Source organism: Lygodium microphyllum, chromosome 29 (assembly GCF_053477565.2).
Source record: "Lygodium microphyllum isolate KBCC chromosome 29, Lygodium_microphyllum_v1.1.10, whole genome shotgun sequence".
NCBI classification, from domain to species: domain Eukaryota; kingdom Viridiplantae; phylum Streptophyta; class Polypodiopsida; order Schizaeales; family Lygodiaceae; genus Lygodium; species Lygodium microphyllum.
The window spans coordinates 110,035,544-110,050,504 of record NC_141163.1 but is presented as its reverse complement, the minus strand read 5'-3'; the positions used below and the strand labels follow the sequence as shown (position 1 = coordinate 110,050,504).

Here is a 14,961-nt window from a genome sequence, read left to right as displayed (position 1 = left end):
TTAATCAAGCATTCTAAAAATAATTATTATGAGAATGATGATCAACATTCGTAGCGTCCCTTCATTCTCACATACAATTCAGGAAGTGTCCGCTGGTAGGTGGTGGCCGGTGTGTAAACTATTGTGGACGGAAGATGGACGGACACTTATTGATAACGAAAAGTGTCCACTGCCCAGTGTGTAAGTAGGTGGCGGACAGGTGACCGCCCAAGTCAAATTTTCTTGTGCCCACAAATTGGGCACAGATTGGGCGGGCAATGGCGGTGTGTAACCACCCTAATTTGTCGTTTGTTCGCAAAACCTCTCTCATTTCCAGCCATGTCATCTTACTCTTCGCTCGTTAAGTAAAAGTAACCTCGTGTGCCCAGAATTATAATCACAAGCCCCCCCGTTATGCAAGGAGATTTTCCCGCCTTGTAAATGTCTACTAGTATAATCAAGGTCTGAGAGGGATGCGAAGTATCCTTTTCTCCTGAGAGAGAGAGAGAGAGAGAGAGAGAGGATCTATCGATGGCTGCCCCAACAGGCTGTTTCAAGTGCGGGAGGCCTGGCCATTGGTCTAGAGATTGCCCTTCCTCTGCTGCTACTGCTTCTTCCTCTTCTCCTCTTCCAACACAGGCAACCTCTCAACAAGGGGGCGCTACAGCCATTAACAACAACAAGAATAGCAGCATCAGCAGCAACAAGAGCAGCAATGGCAGCACCTGGAAGCCTGCATCATCATCATCGTCATTGGCCTCATCTAAGAACGGGAAGCCCCCTCCTGCCCTGCCTCGCAAGAGGCCGAAGCTCACGCCTGACCTGCTCCTCTCCAATGATGGCCTCGGCTATGTGCTCGAGAATTTCCCTCGCATGGTCAAGATCCAAGGCCCTGGGCACGAGGTATGTGCTCAAAAAGATTATCCCTTTTTAACGTCTCTGACCTTGTCCATCTTGAGTCTCCGGCCTGGCAACAGGAAAGGATTGAGTCTGCTGGGTCTAGTTAGACAGCGCTTGCGACCCTGCTTCAAAAGAAGCTAGTGAGAGAGGTTCTTTGGAATGCCCCATCCTTCTCGAGTCCTCTACTTGGGGAAACATGCCTGTTATGTGTCAGGAGGAGGGGGACAGCACACAAATGTTCAATCCCCAACGGTTTCTAGGGCTGCTGTTACGGCTGCCGGTTCTGTGTATAAGGAGCTGATTCTTGCTCTATCTGTATGTGGCCAAACAAAGCTGTGTGTTGAGGATGTGATGCTGCATGTGTGGGGATAGAGGAGGGAGCATTCCTGCTGAGGAGTGTAGTTAATGTGATGGCGTTTATGCCTTCACCTGCAGAATCCGGTGATAATGACCGACCAACAGTCAATGTAACCTCTTTCCAACCATAGTAGCGCTTGACAAGTTTTCCTTTTCGCATTTGAGCTCAACCTTTGTCCGTATCTCTAAGAAATTCTAATCCTTCGCCTTCCTTTTCTTTTGGCCAGCTAGAGGACCTCAAGAGCTTGCTTGATGCTTATGCCCATTGGCATTCCCGCGTCCTCCCTTACTTCTCTTTCGATCAGTTTGTGGAGAAGGTGGAGAAAGTTGGTGCTAGCAAACGTGTCAGGGTATGAAGTTTTGCCTTGCCCTGATGCCATCAATGATGGGTGTGTGGCTTTTGGATCTTGTATGCTTATTTCAAGACATGCAGGTGTGTGTACGTGAGCTTAAGGACAAGGTTGCTAGGGGAGATGAGCCAAAGTCGACAAAAGATGATTCAGGCTTAGGTCTGCAACCATCCAGCAGTCTCCTGCAGCTTTGCTTTGAGACTTTCTGCTTTCTCATATCTTTGACATGCATATTGTTATGTTTTCTGGATGAAATGCTGGACCTGTTAAATCTGTTTGCATATCTATTGTGGCTGGGAATGTATAGACACATGCCCTGATTTATTAGTTAAAGCTTAATCAACAAGAGGAACATGCACATGCACGCGCACACACACACACACACACACACACACACACACACACACACACACACACACACACACACACACACACACACACACACACACACACACACACATGCCTGTGTTTGATATCTTAGTCCGCACACCTAACTGTGTGATGGAACACTTAAGGCCACAAAGGAGACTTTCAGGATTTCCTGCTTGGCACTCTAAACAGCCATGGAGTGCACAAGGCTCTCAAGAACACCCAGTTGTTCCCTGCATGTGAGGGTAGTTATCTGGCAAATGTATTAACTAAAAGTATAAAGGCTAGCTCAACGTGCACAGTTTGGCTTCTACACTCAGAAATTATCATCAAGGTAAATAAGGGAAGATTCCTAGTATGGGTACCGAGCTTGATTGATTGCATGTAAGCTCAACTTGAAATCAGAAAAAACAGTGCACTAGCATCCATACATAAGTCTTCCATAATTACGTGGGAGGGATTAGGCCTAAATCAGATGAATGAGAAAGTTTGCATAGTGAACTGTGTCTTGGCCCTAAAGACAAATTAACGTGAGGCATAAGAGACATAACCATGCTTTCAGACAATGGAGAAAGGTGATCTATGGCCTTACTCACCCTTTTTGTTGGAAGCAAATTGAATTTCTGAGACACGAAACAATCAGTCTAATGTGCAAATGCTAGAACATTATATTTTACAGGCATGAGAGCTGATAAGGATACTTCAATGGATAACATTCCATCAGCAGGGCTAGAAGACGAACCTCTTGACAACAATGATCTCCCTCCTGACATACATGATGGCCTTTTTGATGAGTTCTATAGGCTGGCTGTTGCAGAGGTATCTCTTTTGAAATGGACCAAGTATTTGCATTGTTCTCCATGTTAATAGTGATTTTAATTATAGACCTGAAAGAGTAGAGCTATCTTTGACTTCACTAGTTGAGGGCTTCTATTTGTGCTTGAGCTGTCTTTGACTTACTAGGTGGAATGAACGGTTACGGCCTCTGTGGCCCTGTGGTTATTGGCCTAAGGTGCCCTTCTCCAAATTGGTGAAACATCAATTTTACTGTGTGATGTCCCATCCAAATCTTTAATTGTGATCTTTATTTCTTTGATTTCCCATCCAAGCCTTAGATTGTCATGTTTGGTTGTTTGATTTCCCGTTTAAAGTTGCAATTGTGACGCTGAATTCTTTGATTTCCTGTCTAAACCTATAGAGTTGATGTATGATGCTTTGATTTTCCCATCTAAACGTTTGATTGTGATGCTGACAGAGCTCCCAAAATCAACAGCGCAGCACCCCAACGATAGAAATAACACCTCAAGCAGGGGGCAGTGCAGCTGAGGCTGTGGTTGAGCGCATCAGTGAGGAGCAGAAGTTGCGGATGGAAGCCAACCGTCTCAAGGCCTTGGAGAGATCCAAAGCTCGAGCAAGTGCGGTTTTGGGAACATAGAGTATGCCTTGCCTGCCATGTTGCACAAGTGAGCTAAGAAGGTAACCTTGTGCCCCTTCAGGTCTTCACCTTGACCCATTGAGGGTCTTATTATACAGGTCCTTGTTGGGCGCTTGATTCTATGCAGTATTTCTTGAAGCCCCCCGACGATCCCAAAGGAAAAGAAAAGGTTGATGCTAGATTAGAGACAACTGGCATGGATGATGAATTCTATAGTAAAGCCTTTAAATTAGGGCCATGTGACAAGGATGGTAAACTCTGCAGAAGAGCTTTTAAATTTAAAATGTGGGAGGGAAGGGTGTAAAACCTTCAAAGTTCAGGGCGTCTGAGTATAAATATGGTATAAATGTATAGAATATCTCAATAATGTCCAAAAGAATTCCAGTCTAGTTGATTGCTTGGGACTCGGGAGGCATTCTATGTGGAGCCTTCAAAACATCATACGAATCAGGTTAACAATTCTGTGAGTCTATGACTCGCAGAGAAAAACAGCACCAGACATACAATGCAAGCAGCATTGCAGGCGTCATTGATGCTTGTTTTCACAATGAATCAAGGAATGACAATTATCATAAAATTAAGGATTTATTTGGGCTTCTATGCTGTTGTGTGTACAGTTAAGGTGTCTACGCAATGTGTATGCATAAGGTTAGTTTTAGAGCGTGGAAGCAAGCATCCACTGGTAATAACATACAGGTAACGTGTAAAATAGGATGCACAATCATTTTTTCAGTGAGGGAAGGTGCAGGAGCGAAAAGCAGCTTCCACAGGAAAAGTTCCCTTTGCTAAAGTAAAGTTATTGGCAGGTTGATGAGAGTTTACTCTTCTCTATTGAATCTGTATATCAGAGTTGAAGAGAGTTTACTCTTCTCTATTGAATCGGTATTAGAGTTGAAAGAGACTCGTTTCTTTGATGGCCTTTTCCCTTCTACATAAATTTAAATTATCCTTTACCTAATGAAGATGTAGCAAAAGCACACCTTTGTGCATTGGTTTCACAAGAGTTTATCTTCTTGTGAAGTGCAGCTTGCTCTAGGACCATAAGGACTAGCTCCTCCCAAGCGATAGTATTTACTTAGTAGAGGTAAGTAGACTTGTATAGAAGGCACCATTTGATAGGGAGATGATGAAAGCATACAAGCTCGTATAGTTGAGGTAAGTAGACCTATATAGTAGAGGTAAGTAGACCTGTATAGTAGAGGTAAGTGTATAGAAGGTACCCTCGGGATATAAGCTTATCCTAAATCTCCTCTATTTAGTTGATGTGGTTTTTTATGAGAGAGAGAGAGAGAGAGAGAGAGAGAGAGAGAGTGTGTGTGTGTGTGCGTGCTATAGAATTGATTGTGAAAGGTGACAACACATGAGAGGGAGAGAGCTCTATCAATGTTGGATGTGGAAAGAGATGGCATAAGAGGGAGAGCACACAAGTATATCATGGGGAGGTGGAAAATAAGTTGTTGCAAATCAAATGTTATTTTGAACAAGAAAAAAAAGATCCCATATAACACTAAACAGGAAACCAATTTGAAGGTTTGCTCTACCAAAAAGGGGTGGATGTCATTGACAATCCATATTGTGCATATGGGTGAAAGTCTTAATTTTGATCAATAAAATTTCATTCATTATCTTTTTTCTTCTCTTGAACCCTCATAGCTACATACTCGATGTCTTAGTTGCACATGTATAAAAATTATCTTGACATTGAGGGCTCCACTTTTACTCTTAGAAAAATGCAAAATCTTAATATTCTTAGTAATTTAAACTTTCTTATATTTTTTAATGTACTTTCAAATCGAAATAATGTAGGGAAGAAAGTTTTACTTGGAAGAACCTTCTAGTGTATAATCAAATGTGAATTGAGTACAAAGGATATTGGATATGCTTGATCTTATCATGTGTTAAGATAAACATAACATTCAGCAGGATATTAGATATGCTTGATCTTATCATGTGTTAAGATAATCATAACATTTAGTAAACACAACCTTGCCAACTCTTTAGGAAGTGTAAGAGATCTATCCTTGAGGTGAAAGAAAAGACTAGTGAGAAAATCAATGAAGTTTTTAAAAATTTGTGCAAGGTACAAGAGGAAAAGTGAGTATCAAGTAGTAGGAATCCCTCTAGCCTATATATGTAAGCCAATGCTATTGAAAGCTATGACAACTTAAAAGGTTACAAGGAAAAGGTTGCCATACAATAGGAAGTAAAGATCCTAGTAATACCATCATATACATCAATGGAGAGTTAATATAACTTAGTGGTTGGTCTCCATAGCACTACCAAATGTTCAAGGATACTATGCAAGAAATCAATGGATTTGTTTCTTAAATCCACTTACATTTCCACATTTGATTATAGCTAAAGTCTCACCCTAACCATAGAAATGAAGGGAAATATCAAGGTGAAAATCAAAGTCTAGGAGTAAAATCATGGAGGAGATTAAGTCACCTAGGTTAAAGACCCTTGAGCCAAATCTTGTCCATCCATAGAGCTTACCTTGATTAGGGTGCAACTATCTAAGGTGCTTGATGATCCCCTCAAGAGAAGCCAATAGCATTTGAAGGGTTGTCAATACAATTAGAGTCCATGAGGTAGCCTCCTTTTGAGTGATGTTGCTTGCATCAATAAGGAAAGCCCTAAACAAACAATGCACTTAGTGTTGCTAAGGAATAACCCAAGGAAGCTATCAATACTTTAGAATGTTGAAAGTTTCCCAAAGTAAAGGCCTTGTCATCTCTAAGATAGAAGGAAGAGAATTAGCAATAGCAACCTAGTGCACTAGCAATCTAGTGCAAATGCTTAACTTAAAGATACAAGTATGTAAAATTCAATGTGAATGACACTTCTAAAAGACAATCTCTCTAAGAGCAACGATGATGTGATATTGGAAATCTCTAAGGGGTCATCTCATCAAAGATAAATAGACAATTTCTAGATTTTGAAGAATACTCATGCTAATCAAGAAAGATAGTAGAAGAAAACAAAAGATAACCATCTTTAGTTGTGCTAGTCTTGTCAAATCATCAAAGTCTCTTAATAGAAACTCTTTGCTACCTAAACAAAAAGGGAAAGCACATCAGCAATAGCCTTGTTGCTACTCAAATGATAAAAGTGGATCCTAATATGTGCAACAAAGGAATACCAATGCTAAAAGTATATCCAAAGCTAGTGAGTTTTAGGAAATATCAAAACCATCCAAGGATCTAGTTGCATAGTTGTTCTCAATTGTAGTTATTGCTTTCAAAACTAAAGTGAAACATCAATAGTCTCAATTTTTACCACAACTAAAGTGGAGATGATGTCGAGGAGTAGTTGAAGTTGACAAGGAAGGAGTGGAGGGGGAAAGTGATGATGATGAGGACGACGACAGAGATGACAATGGGAAGAGGGGCACATGTGTGTCATCATGTGTCACACCTCTCGCCCACAAACCCCCCCCCCCCCCCCCCCCCCCCCCCCCCCCCCCCCCAAAAAAAACCATTGAATTACACGTTGAAGAGAGAGAGAGAGAGAGAGAGAGAGAGAGAGAGAGAGAGAGAGAGAGAGAGAGAGAGAGGAAGGGAGGGAGCCTTTTTGAAGGATCTCCTTCTCTTCCCCTCCTTAGAGGGTGACCACACGTCCCTGTCCTACCTTGCAAATTGAATCCCTATCCTCGTGAGCTTTCCCCTTGAGGGTATCATTGTCAATTCAATTGCGGTATTGGTCGCAAGTAATGCATTTTCAAATTAATAGATGCTTGTCTTAATTTTTGCATGAGATGCATTAGACTTGTATTATATCGCACGAGAATAGGTTAATTGAAAGGATAAAGTTTATCCCAAATATTTGAAAGATGGAGTTTGCAAAGTGCTTGTATCAAGAGAAGTAAAACTGTGGTTAGATGGTACGCATTAAAATTCACCCATAGCATAAATAACATATAAGGCTTCAAGTATTGTCATCTTTTTGTCCTCACAATAGTAGGTATATTTTCATTACTTTGAAGGTATATGTCACAACTTGCATGCCTAATGGATTGCATGGCAAGTAGCGTAGTTTAAAAGAAATTCATTCTTGAAACTTTAAGACTCTTGTCCAAGGTATTGCTAATAGCACAAATTGATAACTCATATTTAATAGATTGGGATCTTGAAGTTGTGTGTAGCTAGTACAAACAACGAACATTAGGATTAAAACTACGATGCCTTGAGATCCGTTCGATAGCTATTACATTTATCAATTCTATTCGGGGTTAGACTAGGTACAAACAACTCTAGGTCTCAAAGGCAAGAAACCCCTAGTCAAAGTAAGAATCAATTCTCTTGTACTTGTTGAAAGAGGGTTGGATTGTGGATCAATGTAAGTGATCAATAGAATTTACATTTTGTATAGTTATATGAGATCTTAACATATGTCTTACTTGAAGTTTTAAGTAAAATTTTGTATAGTATTACTCTTAGATTTCAAGGGGGAGAGCGAATATGTGATGGAAATGTTATCGTGTCTATTTTTACATTGTTTGGAAAAATATAATTGGTTTTGTTGGTTGATCGAACATCCTAAGTGCTTTTACATTTGATTGTTGAATTGTTGTTTGGATGATTATTCCAAGTGCTTGTGATTGATGATAAATGCATGGTAAGGGTTTGTGATGACAAGTGGCCATGGGAATAAAGGAATGTTTTTTGAAAGATGATATTAGGGTTGAATGCCTTGGCAATGCTTGAATCTTAACTAGATTAATTAAGAAAGGATCTTTTGCATAGGTGGATCATCTCCAAGCTCGCATCGTGGATTAACTCGAGAAGCGCATTGCTCAATTCATGGTCGGAAGGTCGAGTGGTGAAAAGGCCAACCACAAAAATGGTGTTTCTCTTAGGCTGCTTATGGGTTAGGTGTGTCAAGATTGTGGGAGAGAAGGAAGGAGTCTCACTTGTAGCTTTCTTGCTTGCACAATGGGGGAATACACACAAAGGTGGAGGCTGAAAACTGTTTTCCTCTTCTTAGTTGTGTAAGCCAAAAGAACTCAAGTACATAGAAATAGAAGAACCCTATATATGGGTCTCAAACCAAACTCAACTAACTAAGGTGGCATACTAACTGAGCCACGAACTAGAGTAGATAAGGATGGCTGTCATCTAGCTATTATTCATGGGCGGTGTACCAACCGCATCTGCAACTGACAAGTCAGTGACATAAATGCACAACGGTCACCCTGGCATATCACGAGTGGAGCTCGATATCTCAACACTCCTTGAGCTCAATCCCAATTCTTGCACACCAAGCAGGTCTCTGAACTTGCGCAGCTTCTCTACGCCCAATGCCTTCGTAAATATGTCAGCTACCTGATCCTCTGTGCTGACATAAACTAGATCAATAAGACCTAGTAAAACCCTCTCTCGTACATAGTGATAATGCACCTCAATATGCTTTGTTCTGGCATGATAGACTGGGTTATTTGCCAAGTGTATACTGCTCATGTTGTCACAATAAATGACAACTGGCCCATCTGTAGGCTGATGCATATCATAAAGTAGCTTATGCAACCAAGCTACCTCACATGCAGCCATTGTTGCAACCCTGTACTCAGCCTCTGTGCTTGACAAGGCAACTGTAGGTTGTTTCTTACTGCTCCAAGTGACTGCAATACTCTCAAAAGAGAACACATATCCATTGGTAGGTCGTTTATTAGAAATACTACCAGCCCAATCAGCATCAGTGTATCCATACAATTGTATTTGAACCCCAGTTTCATAAAGTAGTCCATACTGCAATGTGGACTTCACATACCTGAGTATGCGTCTAGTCGCATCTAAATGCGGTTTCCTTGGAGCCTACATAAACTGACTTACCAATCCAACAACGTAGCTCAAATCTGGCCTGGTAACAGTCATATAAATCAAACTTCCTACTATGCGTCTGTACATATTAGGGTCTTCCAGAAGCTCACCTGCATCTGCACTCAGCTTCACATTCTGCTCCAAAGGAACTGAAATAGGCTTACAGCTTGTCATCCCATATTTGGACAGCATGTCCAATCCATACTGCCTCTGCAAGAGCCGTATCCCACTTGGTGATCTAATCACCTCAATGCCCAAGAAATAACGCAGCTCTCCCAAATCCTTCATCTCAAATTTCTACTTCAATAGCATTTTCACATGAAGGATATCTTCATCACTGTCACCTGTCATAATCAAATCAACATAAATAACAAGTAGCATAATACCTTTCTCTGTTTTTCTCACATAAAGTGAGAAATCTGCCTTGGAAATCTGAAAGCCAATAGTGACAAGATACTGTCCTATCTTGTCAGACCATGCTCTAGGTGCTTGCTTCAAGCCATACAAGGCTTTCTTCAACCTGCAAACAAACTCAGGATGAACAACATACACATAACCTGGTGGCTGCTCCATATATACCTCTTCTTGCAAATCACCATGCAAGAAGGCATTCTTTACATCCATCTGATGTAAAGACCATTTCTTTGATGCAGCCATAGCAATGACAGCTCTTACGGTTGCCATCCTTGCAACCGGACTGAATGTTTCTTCGTAATCAATGCCATATGTTTGTGCATACCCCTTGACTACTAATCTTGCATTGTATCTATTCACAGAACCATCTGCATTGTGCTTCACCTTATAAACCCACTTACAGCCAAGTGCATTCTTACCTTTAGGCAAAGGTACCAATTCCCATGTAGCATTTGCTTCTAAGGCATCCATTTCTTCATCCATGGCTTTCTCCCATTTTTCTTTTCCCATGGCTTGCTCAAAAGAAGTGGGTTCTGATTCTTGTATCACTTTGACCATATATGCATAGTGAATGGCTATAAATCCATCATATTTCAGCCTATCCACAGGATACCTAGCTTTGGTAGACCTACGCAAAGTAGGTTCACTCCCAGGTGCTCTCAAAACATCCGTGGTCTTCCTTACTCCAGGTGTAACAATAGAAGGAATACCCAACTCATCATCAATGCTCTGTTTTGAGCCACTTGATTCACCATCCACATAAGAGTGACGTGCATTCACATCAAACATGGGCTGATCTACCTTTTCTTTTCCTTTTCGTGATACCTGCATACCACTATCTGCATTGCTTTGAGAATATTCTCCTGATCTCAATCTGCCTGTCGATGGCAAAGAATGTGAACCACTGCTAGAGGACGCTCCAGGTCCACTAATATCTTGTGATTGCTGCTATGAATTCTGTGTAGCATTACCATTTTGTGCATCTACATTATCAATCACATTTACTGGTTTATACCAGCTACTCATCTCATAAAAAACATCTCTGCTCACTGTAAACTTACAAGTAGAAGGGTTATAACATCTATACCCTTTCTGCTACAGAGAGTAACCAATAAAGATGCACTTCTTAGCTTTTAGATCCAACTTGGATCTCAACTCATTTGGCACATGAAATAGGCAATGGAACCAAAAATCTTCAAATGATAAATATCTGGTTTCCTACCAGTATACCTCTCCTCTGGAGTCATCCCATGTATTGCTGCAGTGGGAGTCCTGTTCATTATGTAGACTGCTGTAGCAACTGCTTCAGCCGAGTAAAAATCTAGCAAGTCTTTTTCGTTGAGTATGGCACGAGATACCTCTCCAATATGCCTATTTTTCCTTTCTGCAATTCCATTTTGTTGTGGGTTATGATTGCATGAATATTGCTGCTTTATGCCATGCTCCTGCAGGAACCTTGCAAACTCATTTGAGAGGTACTCTCCCCCTCCATCTGACCTTAGGCATTTTATTTGCAGGCCTGTTTCTTTTTCAACCATAACTTTAAGAGTTTTGAAATGCCCAAAAACTTCACTTTTCTTTTTCATAAAATACACCCAAACTTTTCTGCTATAGTCATCAATAAAAGTGATAAAATAATTACAGTCTCCAAGAGATGCAGATTTAGTAGTCCACATATCAGAGTGGATTAATTCCAATGGCTTCTTACTCTCTTGAACATGTCTAGGAAATGGTTTCCTTGCTTGTTTTCCAAATTGACAAGCTTCACATACCTTATGCATTTTTGCAACCTTGAATTTAGGCAATCCTGCAACAATATTTTGGGTCTGTATTGATTTAAGTCGCTATACATTAACATGACCAATGTGTTTATGCCAGATATGAATATCTGCAACTACATCGGTCCCATGTGCAAACATTGCTGTACTCAATTCAGGCATGCCTGCATCCAACGTAAACATTCTGCCCTTCTTATTTCCTTTTGCTATTAAGCGACCTTTATTTTTCATATCCTCAACAAAGCATCCATGAGTATTAAATCTGACTTGCAAGCTCTGCTCAACCATTTGACCAACAGAAACCAGATTCTTGGTGATATTCGGGACATGAAATACATCGGATGGGTATTTCTTTTTCCCATCCTGCATAGACAAATGGATTTTTCCAATCTGCACAATAGGATGTGCAGTATCATTACCAGTCTCCACAAATCCTGGTTTTTTCATTTTTCTTACATTCTCCATCCATTCTGCATGACCTGTCATGTGGTTTGATGTACCTGAGTCAACATACCATACATCGTTGCTTTCTTCTGCACTTGTCACAGAATTGTTCATGTGCTATACCATAAACAAATGCTCATTTCTGTCATCATCCTGTCTACTAGAAGATGCATAATTTCCTTGTTGCAATTTTCCATTCATAATGTGATTCTGCTTTTTATAGCAGTCTTCAGCCATATGACCCATTTTACCACAGTAGTAGCATTCAACATTACTGTTTGCATTTTGGCCTCTTTGCCATCCACCACGACCTCTTTGGCTCCCCCTGCCTCTAGAGTTACCACGTCCTCCTCCATAGGACTGGTTTTCTTGAGTTTGTTGCACATTCTGATTTCTACCACGGCCTCAAGATCGGCCTCCTCTACCTCTGCCTCTATCTCTTCCAACATTTGAGTAGAAGACAGCTTCTTTTGAAGTTCCTCCTGAAGAAGATGCACCACCATTTCTCTGCTCCTCAGAAATTAGAAGAGCAATCAACTCCTCAAAATCAAGAAACCTTTCACGGACGGAAATCGATGTTTAGAATTGTACATAATCCTTTCCTAGACCATTCAAGGTCACAGAAACTAAGTCATCATCTTCCACTGGCGACCCAATGGAAGTAAGTGCATCTGCAATCTTCTTCACCTTCATGTGGTAGTCATTGATGCTCATACTTTCTCTTTGCACATTGTGCAACTCTTGCTTAAGCTGCATTTTCCTGGCTTGCGTATTTGTGCTATATATTTTTGACAAGGTATCCCATGCCTCCTTTGGCGTACTTGCATCTTGAATATGCACAATCATAGAGTTTGAAATGCTGATAGATAGCTAGTACATAACTTTCATGGCTCTCTCATGCCATGCTTTAAATGCATGCATTTGCTGTTGATTGGGAACATCAGGAAGAACTGGTTCTTGTTCATTTCCTGCAACAAATTCCCAATATCATTTTCCCATAAGGAAATTCGTCATTCTAAACTTCCATGCTTGGAAGTTGTTCTTGTCAAGCTTTTCAGTGACAATCTGTGAAAGAGAATCAGACGCCATTACAGAACACTGCAAAAAGTGGCGATTTTGCATCAACAGGCAACAAGGATGATTCTGTAACCCCCAATGTCTCTATGCACAGGTATACGATGTAATTTCTACAGTAACTTTTCACCGACCTGTAGAACAGTGGTCACACAGCATAAAACTGGGTCTTTTCCTGAGTGCATGCAGAAAACTTCCGCCTCCAAAACAGGACCCAAAATGGCCTCAAATAAAAAAAACAGGGTCACCAAGGGCTAAAGCCCTTACCCGCAGCATATACTGCCCTCTTGCTTCACCGCGAAGGGCGTCTCAACTTGAGACAATGCACTCTTGCACTTTCTGACTGTGCTAGCTTCTGCAGAGACTTGCTCCCAAAACTGAAAAATGAAAGCAACATTGGTTCTCTTACCAGAACACCGCGAACTTGGCTTGCTTTCTTGAGCTGCTTACCACGAACAAGGCTCTGATACCATGTCAAGATTGTGGGAGAGAAGGAAGGAGTCTCACTTGTAGCTTTCTTGCTTGCACAATGGGGGAATACACACAAAGGTGGAGGCTGAAAATTGTTTTCCTCTTCTTAGTTGTGTAAGCCAAAAGAACTCAAGTATATAGAAATAGAAGAACCCTATATATGTGTCTCAAACCAAACTCAACTAACTAAGATGGCATACTAACTGAGCCACGAACTAGAGTAGATAAGGATAGCTGTCATCTAGCTATTATTCATGGGCGGTGTACCAACCGCATTTGCAACTGACAAGTCGGTGACATAAATACACAACGGTCACCTTGGCATATCACGAGTGGAGCTCGATATCTCAACAAGGTGGAGCTCTGGACACCCCTTGCCAAGTCCGAAACGAAGTTAAAGACTGCCATGGCCCCAACGTCTGTGGTGTTTAAAGGATGGAAATCATGGTGCCATGTGATTTGGATCGGGTATTTTTGTAGGGCAAAAGGGATATGTAATTTCACTTGTATGGGTAGGAGACAAAGATTAACTCGAAGACAAGTTAAGGAACTTGTTTGTTAAAAGAATTATTTGCTTTGTTTTCGTGTATGTGCTATAAGTTATGTAAATGAACATTGTTTTCTAAAAGATTTAATTAAAAAAGTCGATTTTAAATGTCACTCATAAATGTGATTGGATCTAATTAAATAACTAAAGAACATCTATTGAGAAAAGTGGGTGGGAGAAACTCCTGACATGTTTGTTCTACAGCAGGGTGGTTCTAAAGAACAGGGAGGCTTCTCACAAGGTCTTATCAACGATCGGCCCTTAGAAATTGTTAGGTTAGAATCTCGATTCATGTCGTTTTAGGGGACTGGAATGGGACTATGCTCTACGAGTAGAGAGGTTGAGCTGTGCATCCCTCTCGTTTTTCATTCTCTGTGAACCAAGTGTGGCATGGATCTGCTTTGGCTTGGGTATCTTTGCGTAAAGTAGGATGTCCGAGATTTGGATGCTAGAATGCTGCCAGGAGACCTTGACCACTAGGAACCCAAAATTACAGGTTGATCATAGTGGGTTTAGTCGTGAACGTTTCATTGCGAGGTGGACTCGATAAACCCTAGGCGATAAACCTTGTAACATTCCATGGGAGTGTCGAGCAGCGTCACTTAGATTTATCTCTCGATGGATCGCTAAAAACAAGTCTGGATAGTCGAAGGCAAGCACATTACACTTATATTGATAAAAAGATCTATTATAGAGATAGCAAGGAAAATGTCAAGAATCGCGTGGTGGGGGGAGTTGCTCAAGATGCTGCGCCGAATACACACAGAATGCACAAGGAGAAGCTCACTCAAGAGACAAGAAGAGAGATGGAGGCCAAGACGTTTTCTTGCTGATTTCTTCTTTTTCTTTCACACCTTTTCAATGTACACAAAATATAGATAAGATACAAGATAAAAGGAAAGTGGCCTACTAAGTCAAACAATGCATAACCGACTACACTAGTCGACTGGCGCTATAACTATGCCAGCTGTAAATAGGTGTAACAACCTGAATATAATAAGTAATGAGTCAGTGGCCATGTGAG

At 41.0% G+C, this 14,961-nt stretch overlaps 1 protein-coding gene across 1 annotated transcript; it reads left to right on the top strand.

The window, feature by feature from the left end:
- The first annotated feature begins 391 nt into the window (after positions 1-391).
- On the top strand, positions 392-3,976 carry LOC148011013 (zinc knuckle (CCHC-type) family protein). Its single transcript, XM_087671945.1, has 5 exons — positions 392-882; positions 1,464-1,586; positions 1,670-1,745; positions 2,635-2,774; positions 3,211-3,976. Exons 1-5 carry the CDS (start codon positions 511-513, stop codon positions 3,388-3,390), a joined length of 891 nt encoding a protein of 296 aa, XP_087528071.1. The 5' UTR covers positions 392-510; the 3' UTR covers positions 3,391-3,976.
- Positions 3,977-14,961: the final 10,985 nt, after the last annotated feature.